A 21,014-nucleotide genomic window follows, 5' to 3' on the forward strand; every position below is an offset into this window, starting at 1 on the left:
TCTCAGAGGGGAAGGAGGTGGGGTCGGGAGCGACGGGCGCAGCAGGGGTTTGGGGCTCAGAGGGTACGGAAGTGGGGTCGGGAGCGACGGGCGCAGCAGGGGTTTGGGGCTCAGAGGGTACGGAAGTGGGGTCGGGGGGATAGACATAGCTGGGGTTTGGGGCTCGGAGGGGAAGGAGGTGGGGTCGGGAGCGATGGGCGCAGCAGGGGTTTGGGGCTCAGAGGGGGAGGTAGTGGGGGTCGGGGAGATGGACGTAGCTGGGGTTTGGGGCTCAAAGGGGAAGGAGGTGGGGTCGGGAGCGATGGGCGCAGCTGGGGTTTGGGGCTCAAAGGGGAAGGAGGTGGGGTTGAGAGCGGTGGGCGCAGCAGGGGTTTTGGGCTCAGAAGAGAAGGAGGTGGGGTCGGGGGGATGGACGTAGCTGGGGTCGGGAGCGATGGACGTAGCTGGGGTTTGGGGCTCAGAGGGGGAGGTAGTGGGGTCGGGAGCGATGGGCGCAGCAGGGGTTTGGGGCTCAGAGGGGAAGGAGGTGGGGGGTCGGGGGGGATGGACGCAGCAGGGGTTTGGGGCTCAGAGGGGAAGGAGGTGGGGTCGGGGGGTAGACGAAGCTGGGGTTTGGGGCTCAGAGGGGAAGGAGGTGGGGTCGGGGGGTAGACGAAGCTGGGGTTTGGGGCTCAGAGGGGAAGGAGGTGGGGTCGGGAGCGATGGGCGCAGCTGGGGTTTGGGGCACAGAGGGGAAGGAGGTGGGGTCGGGAGCGATGGGCGCAGCGGGGGGTTGGGGCTCAGAAGGAAAGGAGGTAGGGTCGGGATCGATGGACGTAGCTGGGGTTTGGGGCTCAGAGGGGGAGGTAGTGCGGTCGGGGGGATGGACGTAGCTGGGGTTTGGGGCTCAGAGGGGGAGGTAGTGGGGTCGGGGGGATGGACGTAGCTGGGGTTTGGGGCTCAGAGGGGGAGGTAGTGGGGTCGGGAGCGATGGGCGCAGCAGGGGTTTGGGGCTCAGAGGGGGAGGTAGTGAGGTCGGGAGCGATGAGCTTAGCAGGGGTTTGGGGCTCAGAGGGGAAGGAGGTGGGGTCGGGGGGGTGGATGCAGCTGGGGTTTGGGGCTCGGAGGGGAAGGAGGTGGGGTCGGGAGCGGTGGGCGTAGCTGGGTTTTGGGGCTCAGAGGGGGAGGTAGTGGGGTCGGGAGCGATGGGCGCATCAGGGGTTTGGGGCTCAGAGGGGAAGGAGGTGGGATCGGGGGGGGGTGGACGTAGCTGGGGTTTGGGGCTCAGAGGGGGAGGTAGTGGGGTCGGGAGCGATGGGCGCAGCAGGGGTTTGGGGCTCAGAGGGGAAGGAGGTGGGGTCGGGGGGATGGACATAGCTGGGGTTTGGGGCTCAGAGGGGGAGGTAGTGGGGTCGGGAGCGATGGGCACAGCAGGGGTTTGGGGCCGAGAGGGGGAAGGAGGTGGGGTCGGGGGGATGGACCTAGCTGGGGTTTGGGGCTCAGAGGGGGAGGTAGTGGGGTCGGGAGCGATGGGCGCAGCTGGGGTTTGGGGCTCAGAGGATGGAAGTGCCCAACGTGCACAAGACAAGAAGATAAACAGAAAGCAGGGTACATACAGAGAGCCAATGCTGACGCTTACCATAGAGCAGTGTCAGTGGGCTTTCTCCAGCTTGTCCTTCCTTTGCACCAGGACTTTCCGTAAATAAGGCAGTGCAAAGAGCAGCAATAAAAAGAATAAGTGGCCTATAAAATAGACAGATTTGTACACCTGGGGAGAGAGAGATGAGAATAAGCAGTTACATGGACCTCTGTATCCCCGTGATTCATCGCTTAGTAATCATGTGGCTGCTGTAGGACACACTGACAGTAGGATATATACGATCAGTGTATATTGGTAGTAAGCGTCAGAGATCAGGGTGCAGTTCTGCTGCTGAAGAGAGAATTAGATTTCTGATTACGACCAGACAGACTTTATTTTAAAAATATTGTAATCTTCCCCTAAAGAAAAGCGCTCATAGGCGTTGATTATTTTTTTCAGAATCTCCTTTTAATGAAGCGCGTCTGTACCTAACCATAAGGGAATTGTGACTTCCCGATTATTATTTTAGTATTTAAGTGCTCGCTGCCGTCACCAACATACACTTATAATGAGTATGGTCCCCCACTGGCATCACGGGCAGATTATACTACAGAGCGGCTCTTTAAACGGGTAGAAGAGTCCAACTTACCTTGAACCACTTGTCCCAGGTGAAAAGGCAGAACGGCACCAGCGGGTATCCCATGAAGAGCCAGTGGAAGAACTGCTGCACCGCGTACAGCGGGGGGCGCAATAGAGGCACGGAGCAGATGTGACTGAGCAAAGGACTATCCTTCACCAACTCCATCATCTGGGGAGACAGAAGGTCCAATCATAAGGGCTTTACGTGCATCAGATCCTGCTCCCTCCTCCCAGTCACGCCGACAGGGTACCTGCGCATACACACAGTGCAGGCAGCCATTCTGTAGAGCCTTATTGATAGAACCAATGTTCGTGTGAGCGCAGACTCCCAGAAAATGGCTGCCTCCACTGTGTACAGACGACAGGTCCGCTTTAACCCCTCGTTGGACTGACCCGTCTTTCCACAATGACTATCAGAAACTCCAGCGAGAAACAGAGGAGGTATCCAGAATGCAGACCATGCCAAATGGCCAGGAAGAACAGGGCGGCTCCCTGAGACACAGACTTATTGCCGAGGAAGCGGAGGCGCTTGAAGACGTATCTGAGAGAGAGGAGATTCATGTTATTTACAGCAGTTACTGCGGACATCACAATGTAACACTCACTATATCGACCAGCAGACAGACCCATGAAACCACCTGACCATTACTCCAGATGTTAAAGGGGATTATCCCACCCTCCTTCCTCATACGATCACCCTGGAACTCTTCTTGACATAGGAGGGAGGCGAAACTTGAACCAAGTGACAGCTGGCTCCTGATTGGATGACTGCTTATTAAACCAGGAGTCAGCTTCAGCATTGACTTCCTTTAACCACTGAAAAGTTACATTCAGCTATCAGGGCTAACAGCAATTACAGGATGAACAGTACAGATCCCAGGACAAAGGACCAAAATTTCGAGTAGGGGGATTGGGTGGGTTTGAAAGGATTTCATTTAAAGCGCAAAAAACTAACTCTAACCTCCACATGGTCTCACCTTGCCACCCAGTCGTTGGTATTGATGTTGAAGCTGGCGATGGTTCCTGTGAAAAGGGGCGTGGTCTCAAACTGCCACACCTTCATATTGGCGCAGGCATTCCAGCGAGCTTGGCCACTTTCATCTTTTCCATTATAGCCGAGGCCGGAAAGAACGCAGACGCCTTCCTGTAGGAGGGGGGAAGACGAATCCAGTGAGATATACTGAGAATGCATCAATTACTATGACACTACATAAACCACGTCAGGGACCACATGTGATGGTAGCGTAGGAGCGCTGATCGCTATACGACGGCCTCCATGCCCTAAGCAGGTCCTTCTACAAATAATATATATTGTTGGGCATATCGCTAGCTCTATGGTGCTTTTGTAGACATATGAGATTATTTCTGGAAGATCAGATCGTCACTTACCGTCACCAGCCAGCAGGTTACATATTTATACAGTGTCACTTTCCCCCATATCGTCATGTACACACAGCGGTACCAGAACGGCTGGTTCTGAAAGAACAACATAGGAAATAAAGTGTGAAACACCGAGAGCCAGAATTACGTCCCAACAGTTCATTGACGAAATCTCAGTCATACTATAAGCTGTAAATGTTCACTATACAAGGTGGGATACGGACGTTACCCAGGATCACTCAAAGTGCTATTTACTACTGAAAATTGTGAATTCTGGTGGTAAAACTGGAAGATCCTGGGTTTGCACATTGTATCTACCCATTTTTCATTTAATTACTTTTCCATTGGGAAACGGTCTGCACAATTTACAACTGGCACCAGTCTCAAGGTGTTGTACTGCCCTCTTGCCCCACTTCCTCCGTTCTCACCGCATATTCGTCTGTCAAGAAGTAGTTGTCGGGCAGGTAGGGAGAGAACACCGTGTATATGGTCAGAAAGAAGAGTCCAAGGCAAAGACGCTTCATTGCTGGCACGACACTGCACACAGATAAAAACAAGGGGGTCACCCTCGGCTGCGCTTAGGAGTACCGCATTATACTTCAATAAAACAGAAGTCTCACCTGTTAGGCCTCTGTCCCTCCACATCAGTCATCTGCCCGGTCACCAACTTCATGTAGCTGCACATAGAAAACTGGGGTCCTACTAAAAAGCCGCCGTAATAATAGGAGAAGCCGCAGACCTCTAGCAATGTGGGTACTCTCATTACTGCGTAACGCTGCTGCTCCGGGGTCAGAGAGGTCTGTCGGGGAGACAAGAGCGCACGTTTGTTACTATAGGTTACGTGGGCGACCGGGAGAAGTTGAACAAGCTGCAAAATGTTATATGTATACAAAAGAGAAAAAAAGAAAGAAAAAAAAAGGGGGAGAGCAATAAAAAAAAAGAGTTAAACAAACAGGATGATGTTCTTTAAGATGCTCAGTACACACGAGGTTTCTATTGTTGCGCTTTCTAATTATTTATTTCAAAATAAAGATATAGGGCCTGATTCATTAAGGAAAGGAAAAAACAAATGAGTAACTTTGAGCCTTGGCAAAACCATATTACAATGCAAGGGGTGCAAATAAGTTTATTATTTTGCACACAAGGAAAATACCGACTGCTTATTCAAATACTTGATAGCTTTATTTTTACACTGACATTAAAAAGTTGATCTAGGAAATGCTCTACCACAATTATAAATCTGCTATCACATTTTACATTTACCTCCCCCTCCAATGCAACATGGCTTTGCCAAGGTGCAAAGTTACTCTTTTTTTTTTTTTTGCTTTACTTTCCTTAATGAATCAGGCCCAGTCTCCAGAAATGCATTATGTGCCAGGACTAAAAGACTAAAGCTGGGTACACACTAAACGGTTTTCGTCCGATAATCGGCTCAAACAGCCGACATACAACCGCTCGTTCAAAAGTCGGGTCAGTGTGTGCAGTGACACGATGGTCGAAAGTCTGCCCAAATGGACGATTGTCGCCTCATTTGGTTGGTCGTACCGTTTAATATTTTCGTTCCAATCTCGTTTCCGCTGTGCAGTGTGTATAAACTTCCGACCGATCCACAATAGTGAGTACGAAATTACAGTCATTGCTCATGACAACATGGCTGTAAAAAGTCGCTAAAGGGACGTCCGCTCTTCCCTTTATCGTCCTAAACAAGGCTAGTGTGTATGCAGTCCATGGACCGAGCGATCGGACCATCGATCGCATGTAAAATCGCTCGCCATAAAAAGTTGGTTAAAATTTCTGTAGTGTGTACCCAGCTTTAGGAATATAACAATCCGATCTGTAATCTCTTGAATGTAAATAGATCTTATCCTCTGTTTATGGGAGAAATCAGTGAATTTAGATATAAGACTGTATATGGGAGCCAACTTTCATTACCATCATAATGTGATCTCCATTGATGCCCTGTGACGCCTTCTCCATCTAAGTTGTGATAATGGTTAGAAATAAACTATTTTAGTAAACAGGATATAATTACCTACTCTGCGTTAATCACTTTAACAAGAAAAATAGCAGTAGACAAAAGCGTTACTAAACTGCAGACAAGGCTGCGATTTCCCTTCTGCATATTTAAAACAACAAAAACAAGTTAGTAACATGAAAAGCTCTGGTTTAAATCTTCACAAAGCCCCAAAAATACAGAGTATTGTAAAAGCGGCAGAGAGGAGTTTAGTAGAAGCAGTTATTTCGGCTGCTGGGATAGATATAAACAGAGACGTTCCTAAATTGCAGCTGGTTACAGGTTTCCTAGACAATTATTTGAGAACGGCTTTCGAGTAGTAAATACTGTCTGGATTAAACAGTTGACACAGGTAACGTCTGTAACAAAAAGCGAAGAAGGAGAAGGTAACACCGCTGGCACCGAGACAGGAGAAGCGCTGATTAATTGCCGAGTTCCTCTCTGGAGAGATTACAGGTTAATTACAGAATCTGGCTCAGAGACAGACACACGATACAAACCTTGGCTTTTCCACCGTCGTAGTAATCAAAGGCGAGTCCTGTAAGGGTGAGAAGGGGGCGATGAGCACAGACTTAAAGGCAATGGTTTTACAAGGACATGTTACAACACAATAGGACAAGACTTGGCAGGAGCTTGGCCTAGGGCCTTTCAGCTCTCAGCACCTTCATAGATCACCTGGGACAGCAATATCTGTAATAGGATCCATCCCCCGAATGTATATTGTAACATATATGAAAAATACTGCACTGGAAAGAAGAGGCCCAACTCGCTGACCTTTATTCTCAGCCGACCCCTAACCCCGCCATGGGTTCAGATTGAACAGTTTAAACTTGTTCTCACTTGTTACTAAAGCACGTAAAAGGCTTTAAAATGAGGACCAGCGACAGTCCTTGGTCCCATTCCCATCATAAGATTTTAAAGAATTCTGCTCCACTCCACACTCCTCATGCATTAATGAGCCCTGCCAGCACAATGGATTGTATCGGTATAAGTGCAACATCTCAAAAGCACATGAAAAAAACCCAAAACACATTTACATGTGTGAAGGAGACACGAGAGCAGCAGTAGATGGAAGCTGGTAAGTCTGGGGGTCCATCGTGAGACGCTTTTTTTTTTTGTTTTGTTTTTTAATTCTCATCGCAAAGCAATGGAAAAAAAGATAATTTGGAACTAGAAAGGGTCCAGAGAAGGGCGACAAAATTGATAAAGGGTATGGAGTCACTAAGTTATGAGGAAAGGTCAGCCAGTTTAGGCATGTTTACTTTAGAAAAGAGGCATCTAAGGGGAGATATGATTACTATGTACAAATACATTAAGGGTCAATACAGAAAACTTTCATGGGAACTTTTTACCCCAAGGACCATACACAGGACACGCGGTCACCCCCTAAGGTTAGAGGAGAGGAAGTTTCACAACCAGCAAAGGAAGGGGTTCTTTACAGTAAGGGCAGTCAAGATATGGAATTCATTGGCAGGGAAGGTAGATTCAATACATATGTTTAAGAAAGGGTTAGACAAATATTTTGCAGAAAAGTGTATCCAGGGATACGACCATTAATCAAATGAAGGATAGTACTGGATATAGGGTAAAAATAGGACTACAATATTGGGTCTGGGGGGGGGATTTTCACAATTGAAACAGATTGGCGGTTGCTTACTCTGGATCAATTTCAAATATAAATGCGGGATTGCAGGAGATCCAAAATAGGTTGAACTTGATGGACTGGTGTCTTTTTTTCAACCTCATCAACTATGTTATACAGGGATGAAGCGGAATGCTGGGCATCTAACGCAGGATTCGGTCACGTATAACAAAATCAAAATTGATCCATTATTTGAAGTTGTACTGGTTAGCATTGCAAATACTTTTATTTCAGGCGTAGATGTGTTCGAGTTACAGATTTACCTTTCACATCCCAATTATAAATGAATTAACCTTAATGCCTCACTCTCCTGTGACGACCCTCACATCCCCTTACACCACAATACTACGAGGGGGAGGGGACACTCACCGATCAGCTTCAGTGTAAGAACGCAGTGCGGCATTGTCCACTTGATGTCATAATCATCTGTGGCTGTGTAGTAATAGCCAAACAACAGATATCCCTGTAACACAGACACACACAGAGATGTCACCAACGTTGTTCTACGGTCAGTGGTTCCGGCATTCTACTCAACCCGCCAATACTCACCATCTGAAAGCAGAAACTGGTCAGCACCGCGGTGACCGTCCTCCCCATCAGGCGCAGCATGAGGAAATGCAGCACGATGCATAACAGCGAGTGGTACAACTGAGAGCCTACGAGAGAGAACAGAGGCTTCACGTCACCTAGAACTGAAGACCCAACCGGTCGTACACACGGTCACGACAAAACAATGGGTTAAAACTGCAGACACAACTTTGTACGTTGTCCTTGTATTGAACGTGACAAGTGTGTTCTCCCCTGTAGCATAATGTACCGTGTACTCAATGAGCGCTCCTAGAGAACTCCATTATATTGTAGCCCCAAATCGCACCCCAAATCGCAGGTGCAATTTGCGTCCATTAAAAAAGACCATCTGCAAAGTGGTAACTGTCTTAAGATGCGTGCCGGACGGCAAAAGTTGAATATGTGTCTGGTTCACACAAGGTGCACGTCGCATACGCTCATAACGCACTTGCGCCAAGTTTTTACGCATTTGTTTTATTGCCCATTAACACATTCATTGTTAAGCATCAATCAAACTGCTAAACTCTCTCTAATACAGTAGAAACAGCTCTGTCTTGTCTATGGATAAAATAAAACATGTACACAGGAGCGTAATATATGTCTGAAGGACCAATAAATCACCAATCAGTGTAAACGGATCAATTGAACATCCAATCAGAGTTGATTCATTAGTACAAGGAACTGGCATCATCATCCGCTTTTTGCACCTGCCCGACCACCCACAAATAACAGTTTTCTAAGGGGGCACATCCGCGTGCGCCCACTTTTCTGGGCAAGCTCAGACCAGTTTCACACTGTACAAACTGGTGCACTACTCAATTTAGAAGCACCTGTCTCTGATACATAATGGGGGCAGCGATTTGTTTCCACTAAGAACGAGTGAACTTTGGGCAATACCCATCAGAGGGGTCACTAATTCCTTGACAATAAGCTGCATTTTCACTAACTCAGTCCACCCACTAAACGGTAAAGAGCCTCCCAGCCGCTAAACAATAACCAGTTTACTGGTTCAGAGTAAATAAACTGGTTCATTTAAGACCTCCCCAGTTGCACCTTTTCCACGTGTGAGTAACAGCCTAAAGGACACGCAGAGGCCATTCCCTTGACCTGTAATATGACTCGCTGCACAAACAAAGACCTTTAATACACATCTGTCTAATCCCTTTATCTCAAATAAACTATGCACTTTAGAGTTTATCACTTCAACAGTATCACATTACACTACAGCAGAGCAGTCACAAAGTCCTCATTTATATATATCAGTCCGTGAACCACCAGAGCTCACAATCTACTCTTGTAACATAATAATAGACCACTTTAATGCTTGAACATTAAAGAAATCTTTCCACATTTTTCCACTACTCGATCATTCTCATACAGACTCTACAATATGCTGAGCATTTAAGATATCATCCTGTAAACCAGTACCAGCCTGTGCCAGGAGATTAGGGTGTACCCGCTCACTGATCCTCATAAACTATGTGCCCTAAAGACATCTTGGAAATGTTTTCTTTAAGCAAATACCATGTCCTGAGTAATCTTTTATGGCACAATCTGACCACACAAGCCAGAGGGAATTATTGCACCCATTCCGTTAATACTGTACACTGCTGCAAAGCAACGAGCCGGATTAGCCACGATTATAACAATTTACAACAGGGATTTTGAGTTTTAAAATTAGACTTTTCCAGTACTCACAGGCCAATACCTCCCCTCCCCTAGGACTTCACTCAAATCAATAAGATAAATTTTTTCCATTTCTCACTATTAACAGATTATAAACCGCATTACCTGCAAAATAAAATCAATCATCTTGTATAATGATATATTACTAATCATACATCAACAGTGGAAAATTAAAATACAAACAAGGCAGTATGTGACCAGAGAGACAATTTTAGGATATTATTTCAGTCCACCAGTTAACCCCATGTATACCAAGATCTGGTATATGGCATGTTCATATAACTATATCGCAGACCGCTCACCCAGCTTAACTAGTGGTAAATTTAAGTACACTGGGTCCTTTCATGTAGCCCCAGTCTGGTCAGACTATGCCGTGCCCACTAACCAGAGAAAGGAGATTGGTGCTACTACCATGGCAATCTAACAGCAGCTATCACAACGGTGAGCCAGGGTGGAGACATCTATAATCTAGGTTCTTGCACCAAGCAGATGCTGTGTCTCGGACATACCAAAGTTAAAGTAGGCGATACAAAGCCCAGTCACCGTGTTGAACAGATGGATATGGGACGGCTGCTTCTTATAGAGGAAGTATCGCTGAAATAAGGCCAAGGGGTATCCTAAAAAAGAAGAAATGTACTAATTATGGTCTGAATCCACAAAGAGGTAACATTATAGATGAAAGCAGAAAAGCCTTCTCCCAAAATACAGCTTTTCCCCTCAGTTCTAGCAGGGCCCTGTTATGATGACTATAGTGCTCATTCCCCAGCTCTATCAACAATACTCCCCTTCCCCATATATCGCCCCTTCGCCGTATCAGAACTCCCCCCTCCCCATAGATCACCCCGTCACTCTCTCAGAACTCCCGCCTTCCATACATCACCCTGTTGCCCTATCACAACTCCCCCTCCCCATAGATCACCCTGTTGCCCTATCAGAGCTCCCCCTCCCCATAGATCACCCTGTTGCCCTATCACAACTCCCCCTCCCCATAGATCACCCTGTTGCCCTATCACAACTCCCCCTCCCCATAGATCACCCTGTTGCCCTATCACAACTCCCCCTCCCCATAGATCACCCTGTTGCCCTATCAGAGCTCCCCCTCCCCATAGATCACCCTGTTGCCCTATCAGAGCTACCCCCCATAGATCACCCTGTTGTCCCATCACAACTCCCCCCCTCCCCATAGATCACCCTGTTGCCCTATCACAACTCCCCCTCCCCAGAGATCACCCTGTTGCCCTATCACAACTCCCCCTCCCCAGATATAACCCTATTACCCTATCAGAACTCCCCCTCCCAATAGATAATCCTGTTGCTCTATTAGAACTCCCCCTACCCATAGATCACCCTGTTGCCCCATCAGAGCTACCCCTCCCCATAGATCACCCTGTTGTCCCATCACAACTCCCCCCTCCCCATAGATCACCCTGTTGCCCCATCAGAACTCCCTCTCCCCATAGATCACCCTGTTGCCCTATCAGAGCTCCCCCTCCCCATAGATCACCCTGTTGCCCTAGTAGAGCTCCCCCTCCCCATAGATCACCCTGTTGCCCTATCAGATCTCCCCCTCCCCATAGATCACCCTGTTGCCCTATCAGAGCTCCCCCCCCATAGATCACCCTGTTGCCCTATCAGAGCTCCCCCCCCCATAGATCACCCTGTTGCACTATCAGAGCTCCCCCCCATAGATCACCCTGTTGCACTATCAGAGCTCCCCCCCATAGACTATCAGAGCTCCCCCCCATAGATCACCCTGTTGCCCTATCAGAGCTCCCCCTCCCCATAGATCACCCTGTTGCCCTATCAGAGCTCCCCCCCATAGATCACCCTGTTGCACTATCAGAGCTCCCCCCATAGATCACCCTGTTGCCCTATCAGAGCTCCCCCCATAGATTACCCTGTTGCCCTATCAGAGCTCCCCCCCCATAGATCACCCTGTTGCACTATCAGAGCTCCCCCCATAGATCACCCTGTTGCCCTATCAGAGCTCCCCCTCCCCATAGATCACCCTGTTGCCCTATCAGAGCTCCCCCTCCCCATAGATCACCCTGTTGCCCTATCAGAGCTCCCCTCCCCATAGATCACCCTGTTGCCCTATCAGAGCTGCCCCCCCATAGATCACCCTGTTGCCCTATCAGAGCTCCCCCTCCCCATAGATCACCCTGTTGCCCTATCAGAGCTCCCCCTCCCCATAGATCACCCTGTTGCCCTATCACAACTCCCCCTCCCCATAGATCACCCTGTTGCCCTATCAGAGCTCCCCCTCCCCATAGATCACCCTGTTGCCCTATCAGAGCTCCCCCTCCCCATAGATCACCCTGTTGCCCTATCAGAGCTGCCCCCCCATAGATCACCCTGTTGCCCTATCAGAGCTCCCCCTCCCCATAGATCACCCTGTTGCCCTATCAGAGCTCCCCCTCCCCATAGATCACCCTGTTGCCCTATCACAACTCCCCCTCCCCATAGATCACCCTGTTGCCCTATCACAACTCCCCCTCCCCATAGATCACCCTGTTGCCCTATCACAACTCCCCCTCCCCATAGATCACCCTGTTGCCCTATCAGAGCTCCCCCTCCGCATAGATCACCCTGTTGCCCTATCAGAGCTACCCCCCATAGATCACCCTGTTGTCCCATCACAACTCCCCCCCTCCCCATAGATCACCCTGTTGCCCTATCACAACTCCCCCTCCCCAGAGATCACCCTGTTGCCCTATCACAACTCCCCCTCCCCAGAGATAACCCTATTACCCTATCAGAACTCCCCCTCCCAATAGATAACCCTGTTGCTCTATTAGAACTCCCCCTCCCCATAGATCACCCTGTTGCCCCATCAGAGCTACCCCTCCCCATAGATCACCCTGTTGTCCCATCACAACTCCCCCCTCCCCATAGATCACCCTGTTGCCCCATCAGAACTCCCTCTCCCCATAGATCACCCTGTTGCCCTATCAGAGCTCCCCTCCCCATAGATCACCCTGTTGCCCTATCAGAGCTCCCCTCCCCATAGATCACCCTGTTGCCCTAGTAGAGCTCCCCCTCCCCATAGATCACCCTGTTGCCCTATCAGATCTCCCCCTCCCCATAGATCACCCTGTTGCCCTATCAGAGCTCCCCCTCCCCATAGATCACCCTGTTGCCCTATCAGAGCTCCCCCCCCATAGATCACCCTGTTGCACTATCAGAGCTCCCCCCATAGATCACCCTGTTGCCCTATCAGAGCTCCCCCCCATAGATCACCCTGTTGCACTATCAGAGCTCCCCCCCATAGATCACCCTGTTGCACTATCAGAGCTCCCCCCCATAGATCACCCTGTTGCACTATCAGAGCTCCCCCCATAGACTATCAGAGCTCCCCCCCATAGATCACCCTGTTGCCCTATCAGAGCTCCCCCTCCCCATAGATCACCCTGTTGCCCTATCAGAGCTCCCCCCCATAGATCACCCTGTTGCCCTATCAGAGCTCCCCCCCCCCATAGATCACCCTGTTGCCCTATCAGAGCTCCCCCCCATAGATCACCCTGTTGCACTATCAGAGCTCCCCCCCATAGATCACCCTGTTGCACTATCAGAGCTCCCCCCATAGATCACCCTGTTGCCCTATCAGAGCTCCCCCCCATAGATCACCCTGTTGCCCTATCAGAGCTCCCCCCCCATAGATCACCCTGTTGCACTATCAGAGCTCCCCCCCATAGATCACCCTGTTGCACTATCAGAGCTCCCCCCCAATAGATCACCCTGTTGCACTATCAGAGCTCCCCCCCGTAGATCACCCTGTTGCCCTATCAGAGCTCCCCCTCCCCATAGATCACCCTGTTGCCCTATCAGAGCTCCCCCCATAGATCACCTTGTTGCACTATCAGAGCTCCCCCCCATAGATCACCCTGTTGCCCTATCAGAGCTCCTCCCCCATAGATCACCCTGTTGCCCTATCAGAGCTCCTCCCCCATAGATCACCCTGTTGCACTATCAGAGCTCCCCCCCATAGATCACCCTGTTGCACTATCAGAGCTCCCCCCCATAGATCACCCTGTTGCACTATCAGAGCTCCCCCCATAGATCACCCTGTTGCCCTATCAGAGCTCCCCCCCATAGATCACCCTGTTGCCCTATCAGAGCTCCCCTCCCCATAGATCACCCTGTTGCCCTATCAGAGCTCCCCTCCCCATAGATCACCCTGTTGCCCTAGTAGAGCTCCCCCTCCCCATAGATCACCCTGTTGCCCTATCAGATCTCCCCCTCCCCATAGATCACCCTGTTGCCCTATCAGAGCTCCCCCTCCCCATAGATCACCCTGTTGCCCTATCAGAGCTCCCCCCCCATAGATCACCCTGTTGCACTATCAGAGCTCCCCCCATAGATCACCCTGTTGCCCTATCAGAGCTCCCCCCCATAGATCACCCTGTTGCACTATCAGAGCTCCCCCCCATAGATCACCCTGTTGCACTATCAGAGCTCCCCCCCCATAGATCACCCTGTTGCACTATCAGAGCTCCCCCCATAGACTATCAGAGCTCCCCCCCCATAGATCACCCTGTTGCCCTATCAGAGCTCCCCCTCCCCATAGATCACCCTGTTGCCCTATCAGAGCTCCCCCCCATAGATCACCCTGTTGCCCTATCAGAGCTCCCCCCCCCCATAGATCACCCTGTTGCCCTATCAGAGCTCCCCCCCATAGATCACCCTGTTGCACTATCAGAGCTCCCCCCCATAGATCACCCTGTTGCACTATCAGAGCTCCCCCCATAGATCACCCTGTTGCCCTATCAGAGCTCCCCCCCATAGATCACCCTGTTGCCCTATCAGAGCTCCCCCCCCATAGATCACCCTGTTGCACTATCAGAGCTCCCCCCCATAGATCACCCTGTTGCACTATCAGAGCTCCCCCCCAATAGATCACCCTGTTGCACTATCAGAGCTCCCCCCCGTAGATCACCCTGTTGCCCTATCAGAGCTCCCCCTCCCCATAGATCACCCTGTTGCCCTATCAGAGCTCCCCCCATAGATCACCTTGTTGCACTATCAGAGCTCCCCCCCATAGATCACCCTGTTGCCCTATCAGAGCTCCTCCCCCATAGATCACCCTGTTGCCCTATCAGAGCTCCTCCCCCATAGATCACCCTGTTGCACTATCAGAGCTCCCCCCCATAGATCACCCTGTTGCACTATCAGAGCTCCCCCCCATAGATCACCCTGTTGCACTATCAGAGCTCCCCCTCCCCATAGATCACCCTGTTGCCCTATCAGAGCTGCCCCCCCATAGATCACCCTGTTGCCCTATCAGAGCTCCTCCCCCATAGATCACCCTGTTGCCCTATCAGAGCTCCCCCTCCATAGATCACCCTGTTGCCCTATCAGATCTCCCCCTCCCCATAGATCACCCTGTTGCCCTATCAGAGCTCCCCCCCCATAGATCACCCTGTTGCCCTACCAGAGCTCCCCCTCCCCATATATCACACTGTTGCCCTATTAGAGCTCCCCCTCCCCATAGATCACCCTGTTGCCCTATCAGAGCTCCCCCCCATAGATCACCCTGTTGCACTATCAGAGCTCCCCCTCCCCATAGATCACCCTGTTGCACTATCAGAGCTCCCCCCCATAGATCACCCTGTTGCACTATCAGAGCTCCCCCTCCCCATAGATCACCCTGTTGCCCTATCAGAGCTCCTCCCCCATAGATCACCCTGTTGCCCTATCAGAGCTCCCCCTCCATAGATCACCCTGTTGCCCTATCAGATCTCCCCCTCCCCATAGATCACCCTGTTGCCCTATCAGAGCTCCCTCCCCATAGATCACCCTGTTGCCCTACCAGAGCTCCCCCTCCCCATATATCACACTGTTGCCCTATTAGAGCTCCCCCTCCCCATAGATCACCCTGTTGCCCTATCAGAGCTCCTCCCCCATAGATCACCCTGTTGCCCTATCAGAGCTCCCCCTCCATAGATCACCCTGTTGCCCTATCAGATCTCCCCCTCCCCATAGATCACCCTGTTGCCCTATCAGAGCTCCCCCCCATAGATCACCCTGTTGCCCTATCAGAGCTCCTCCCCCACAGAGCACCCTGTTGCCCTATCAGAGCTGCCCCTCCCCATAGATCACCCTGTTGCCCTATCAGAGCTCCTCCCCCACAGATCACCCTGTTGCCCTATCAGAGCTCCTCCCCCACAGATCACCCTGTTGCCCTATCAGAGCTCCTCCCCCACAGATTACCCTGTTGCCCTATCAGAGCTCCCCCTCCATAGATCACCCTGTTGCCCTATCAGATCTCCCCCTCCCCATAGATCACCCTGTTGCCCTATCAGAGCTCCCCCCCCATAGATCACCCTGTTGCCCTACCAGAGCTCCCCCTCCCCATATATCACACTGTTGCCCTATTAGAGCTCCCCCTCCCCATAGATCACCCTGTTGCCCTATCAGAGCTCCCCCCCATAGATCACCCTGTTGCACTATCAGAGCTCCCCCTCCCCATAGATCACCCTGTTGCACTATCAGAGCTCCCCCCCCATAGATCACCCTGTTGCACTATCAGAGCTCCCCCTCCCCATAGATCACCCTGTTGCCCTATCAGAGCTCCTCCCCCATAGATCACCCTGTTGCCCTATCAGAGCTCCCCCTCCATAGGTCACCCTGTTGCCCTATCAGATCTCCCCCTCCCCATAGATCACCCTGTTGCCCTATCAGAGCTCCCCCCCCATAGATCACCCTGTTGCCCTACCAGAGCTCCCCCCCCATAGATCACCCTGTTGCCCTACCAGAGCTCCCCCTCCCCATATATCACACTGTTGCCCTATTAGAGCTCCCCCTCCCCATATATCACACTGTTGCCCTATTAGAGCTCCCCCTCCCCATAGATCACCCTGTTGCCATGTCTCTCAGTAACCCCGCCCACACAACAGGTGCCCCCTCTCCTCTCCGTCCTCCCCGGGGGTCTCCCACCTGTACACTCTCCTACCAGCCCCCACCACCCCCATTAACCCTTCCTGTACTGCCGACCCTCATGTGCAAAACTTCCATCCCCGGTTCTCACCGCTGAAGATGGAGAGGATGAGTCTCAGCGCAGCCTCCGACGCTCCCAGCGCCTCCGCCGCCCCGTGCAGCAGGGACCCCGAGGCCGCCGCCATCTTCCCACTACCCGCCGGGGCCTGAATGGACCGAGCAGCCCCCAATAACAGGCCACGCCCAGGGCGAAAACTACGGCGCTGCTCCCCGCCCCGCTCTCGCTGATTGGTTCAGGCGGGATGAGGAGGGCTCGGTGGGCGGGGCATCGTGGGGCCGTTATACTGTCAATGTCACCCGAGGGCGGGGCCAACGCTGTACCACCATGACAATGGGCGTGGTTTGGCGCTGATTGGACGTGTCAAGGGAGGGGGTTACTAGCGGTCACTATGTGCTGATGGGGCAAGGGTCACGTGATGTCACATGTGGGTGAAGGGTCAGGTGACTGCTCACTGTGTCAAAGCGGGTCCCTGATATCATCACGTGGTCTGTTTATTAAATATGTAATAATGTAATATATCCCACCTGCACAGAATAATGTACATGTACTGTATACACACAGCACTGGTATATATATTATGTATGTTTATATATATATATATAAATAAATACATATATAATATATATATATATATATATATATATATATATATATATATATATATATATATATAGTCTCTTGATTTCTTTTATTTATTAGTTAATTTTGCTTTGGGCAAACTGAGGACCTGGAGGAGTATTTATATGGAAATGTTTTTTTTTATTTGAAGAGCCCTGTGCTGGTTTATCTTCCCATTTACTTATAAATATTTGTATACTAATATCACATGTACTGTATATCTATTATCTAAGCTGCCTTATTGTCATACAGTTATGTCCCATGGTAAAATCACATTGAAAATGTATTAAGCATTTGTATTGCTGACAATTGTGATTAATAACATTAGTCTTAACATTTATATAGGGCCAGGTTTCAAGATAGTTCTGACATTATCCAGGTAGTGATCTGTGATGTATAACTGTATCTTGGATAATGTCTGAAATTGCATAATGCCAACATTTTTAGTCATAATTAGTCCTACAAAAGTGGAGATTGTGACGGAAAAAAACGTGTGTGGCGCAGAGCGTCTCCTCTCACTCTTGTGTATTCATTCACCTGCGATTTTCTGCCACGTGAGGTAGATTTGCAGTGCAGCTATGTGCAGGGGGCACATAAATGATATTCCTCCATATAGCTGAAAAAAGGACAGATATCACATTGCATTGCCCAATGGTTGCAGCCAAATCATCTTAAGCCTTGGCCACAGTCCATTTCCTGTGGGAAACAAGGTGCAGCAATGGTAGGGCACGTTTAACCCCTCATTTTACCATGGCACTCTGTAATAAACACATAAAAAAACTCAGGTGACAGGTTCCCAACCCAGGTGACAGGTTGACGCAGCGTCAGTAGTAAACACAGGATGTGACTTTCACATGTCTGGGTAAATGCCTGGAGGTTTTTAAATAAGTGTTTTCTGTGTTTGTTTTGGTTTAGTTTCACCCGCAGCGTCTATATCTTGAGTAAGACGTATACCAAAAACTAGAGCCAACAGTGCTGCAGGTAATATATATATATATATATATATATATATATATATATATATATATATTTACATGTATATGTATATACACACACACTCTGTGCCAAATGTTATGGCTAAATCATGTGTATATATATATATATTTATTTATATATATGTATATTTAGATACAGATTGCAAATTTCACACTCTGGGAATAGTATAGGAACTTAGCACTGTCCTGAAAGGATCATAAAATCCAGTTTAATGCATAATTTTGTATTTAAATAATTTATAGTTGGGTTATTTGACTCTATTTAGCAATAGCTACTATGCCCACAGGCTATATATGTTGATTATTGGACAACTTTGTCCATATTGTAGAGAACCATGTACTTGTGATCTAAAATATATTACTTTCCAATCTACAGCGGGTCATTGTAACTTCACCCCTTGACTGAATGAAAATCCCTTGTGGAAACCCTTAAAACTTGGGACATTTTTTGAACTGTAAAGTGAACGACATGTTGTGAGATCCATTATTTCCAGTTATTTATCTGAACGCCGTCAGTTTGCATTAGTAATACCTGGCAAGATTAATCAGTTGGCTTCCACTATCTGTCCCTCGAGCAGTAACAGGGAGATTTGTAATAACCTTTGATCCTTTTTCACTCCACATTTGTTGAATGTTTCTGTGCCAGTAAAAGGACCTTAACCCTAAGCTGCAGTTCCGTGTCCGTGGATTTATGTCAGTTTGCATGATACTTATGTATTTAGCTGTGATTTTACTGACTGCAGAATTCTAGTCACCCACTTGCAGTTTTATTTTTGACCGCGCTAAGTCATTTTAACGCTGTTTTTTTTATCATTTTCGAGCAGGTTAACTTTACCCGCGATTCAATTCCGTTTGTAACGCTCAGGGTTTTTTTCATGAAACGGTCCTCTCGCGCTCCAGTAGAAGGTCTATTGAAAGTATAGAGTGTGCGAGAGGCAGCCGCGTTAAAAGCTATTCAATTGTTTTTTTAACACGGCGCGTTAAGCAGGAAAATATGCTGTTTTATCTCGCACCTCTTTGGGGTGTGTTAAAAATAAAAAACCTCTGAAAAGTATTTGAAATCATGTAATAATGTAGGAAAAAAAGTTAAACTTATGTTTATCACTAATGCCTAACTTGTGTAAGTTGATTTTCTTGTGAAAAAATAATGAAATAAAATAAACATAAAAAAATAAATAAAATAAAATCACTAATTAATTATATTTATGTATGTTTTTGGTACAAATATGAATGTAGTAATTTGTTTTGACATGGTATAGATGATTCTATGGTAAAAAAAACAGTTCAATTAAAAAATATGCTAAAGAAAGTACTGTAATGTAGATATTATCAATGTGTAATGCAATCTAATGTATGGAAATGTATGCAAAACCTTTTTTTGGTGTTATACATGACCGCATTAAAACTCCCCTTCACTCCCCTAAAATCTCGCGAACATAATGTTTAACGCACGGGGGCAGCGTTCCCTCTTTTTCAATTGAATTGCACAAGTTTTCCCGCTGCGCTAACTCAAAACGGTCGCTATTGCCGTCAAAAACCTGCGGGAGATTTTTTTTTTTTTTTTACCACTGCGGGGAAAAAAAAACCTCGCTGACAATTAAATACCCCCCTTACTGTCCACGCTGTTGGATGGACATTTACAGTCGTCTGTAACATAAATACTGCGTGATATTTCCAGCTGTTCCTACAGATATCTCCCAGTCACGTAGACTTGCTCTAAACATCTGTTCTACTCCTGAACTATTCACACACACTGATGTATGTCAATTTTTGTTTCATAATATATGCATTTCCACGTACACACCAAAAAATGCGTTTGCATATGTCCATATATACATTTTTGCATATCATTGACTTGCGACGCAATTAGACGTGGGCACATCTACAGATATCGGTTATTGTAGTGTATTATCTCCACTGCCCTATGCCCTAACAGTGTGAGAGATCCTGCCAATAGGCATGTGGGGGGAGTGAATTCCTAAAATAGCTCCCAACTAACAAAATTCCTACCCAAAGCGCAAATAGAAGATGACAGTGTGTATCAGTTGTTAAAGATAGTAATGCAAATAGTGTATGAAAAACACCTATGAACTAATGCAGAAGACACTGAGAGGAAAGTATTAGAAAACACACTCTATATATAAACAAAACACCAAAATTAAAAAAAATATTGTGAAAAAGGGACTCTCATTTGTAGTATTCTATGGTAAACAATGAATCACAATGATAACCAAATGTTTAGCAAGTGTGTTATGCCTGTCACATGAACAGTTGCATATACAAAAACTTGTAGGGCCTGATTCATTAAGGAAAGGCAAAAAAATAAGTAAGTTTGCACCTGGGCAAAACCATGTTGGATTTGAGGGGGAGGTAAGTGTAAAATGTGGGGACAGATTTATAGTTGGGGTAGGGCATGTCCTAGATCAACTTTAAATTTCAGTGTAAAAATAAAGCTCTCAAGTATTTGTGTGCTACATGAAAAAGTATTTAACTTATGTGCAAAATAATAAACTAATTTGCACCCTTTGCTTTGTAACATGGTTTGTCCCGGAGACCATTTACTCCATTTTTTGCCTTACTTTGCTTAATGACTCAGGTCCTTAACGTTTAGTCCACACGATATGTCCCTAATCAGTGTAGGTGTTGGTAAGGAGCAAAATTTCAGTGGGTACCCAGCAGAATTGGTGGCGAGTCTAATTGCCTGGTCTGCAACGGATGTTTCCCCCCTTAAGGCAGCGGAGGGTCTCTGTTCCGTTTCAATTTCTCTGCATATAGCGGTTTTCCAGTAAACGAAGGCGGCTACCGGACGTGCTTTGTGCAGTCAGAGTGTGTGGTGCAAGAGTTACTGGTCGTGGGCCTACGCGTTTCACTCTATGCGTTTCACCTCAGTGCAAAGCGAGGCTTCTTCAGGGATAGTG

The 21,014-nt window shown here is 48.3% G+C and overlaps 2 protein-coding genes across 2 annotated transcripts in view; both read right to left on the reverse strand.

Moving 5' to 3' along the window:
* Positions 1–1,599: 1,599 nt before the first annotated feature.
* On the reverse strand, positions 1,600–16,705 carry LPCAT3 (lysophosphatidylcholine acyltransferase 3). The gene is made up of 12 exons (XM_075215815.1): positions 16,514–16,705; positions 9,996–10,103; positions 7,783–7,889; positions 7,603–7,696; positions 6,092–6,129; positions 4,198–4,376; positions 4,006–4,114; positions 3,587–3,673; positions 3,175–3,341; positions 2,591–2,738; positions 2,208–2,366; positions 1,600–1,747 (listed from the first exon to the last, which is right to left on the reverse strand). Exons 1-12 carry the CDS (start codon positions 16,605–16,607, stop codon positions 1,631–1,633), a joined length of 1,407 nt encoding a protein of 468 aa, XP_075071916.1. The 5' UTR covers positions 16,608–16,705; the 3' UTR covers positions 1,600–1,630.
* Positions 4,805–21,014, reverse strand: part of ATN1 (atrophin 1) — a 320,704-nt gene continuing 304,494 nt past the window's right edge. Inside the window, exon 12 of the transcript XR_012693312.1 lies at positions 4,805–4,817. The gene's annotated coding sequence lies outside the window, so the exon portion shown is untranslated. The remainder of the gene's footprint in view (positions 4,818–21,014) is intronic.

This window comes from Mixophyes fleayi, chromosome 6 (genome assembly GCF_038048845.1).
Source record: "Mixophyes fleayi isolate aMixFle1 chromosome 6, aMixFle1.hap1, whole genome shotgun sequence".
Classification (NCBI taxonomy): domain Eukaryota; kingdom Metazoa; phylum Chordata; class Amphibia; order Anura; family Limnodynastidae; genus Mixophyes; species Mixophyes fleayi.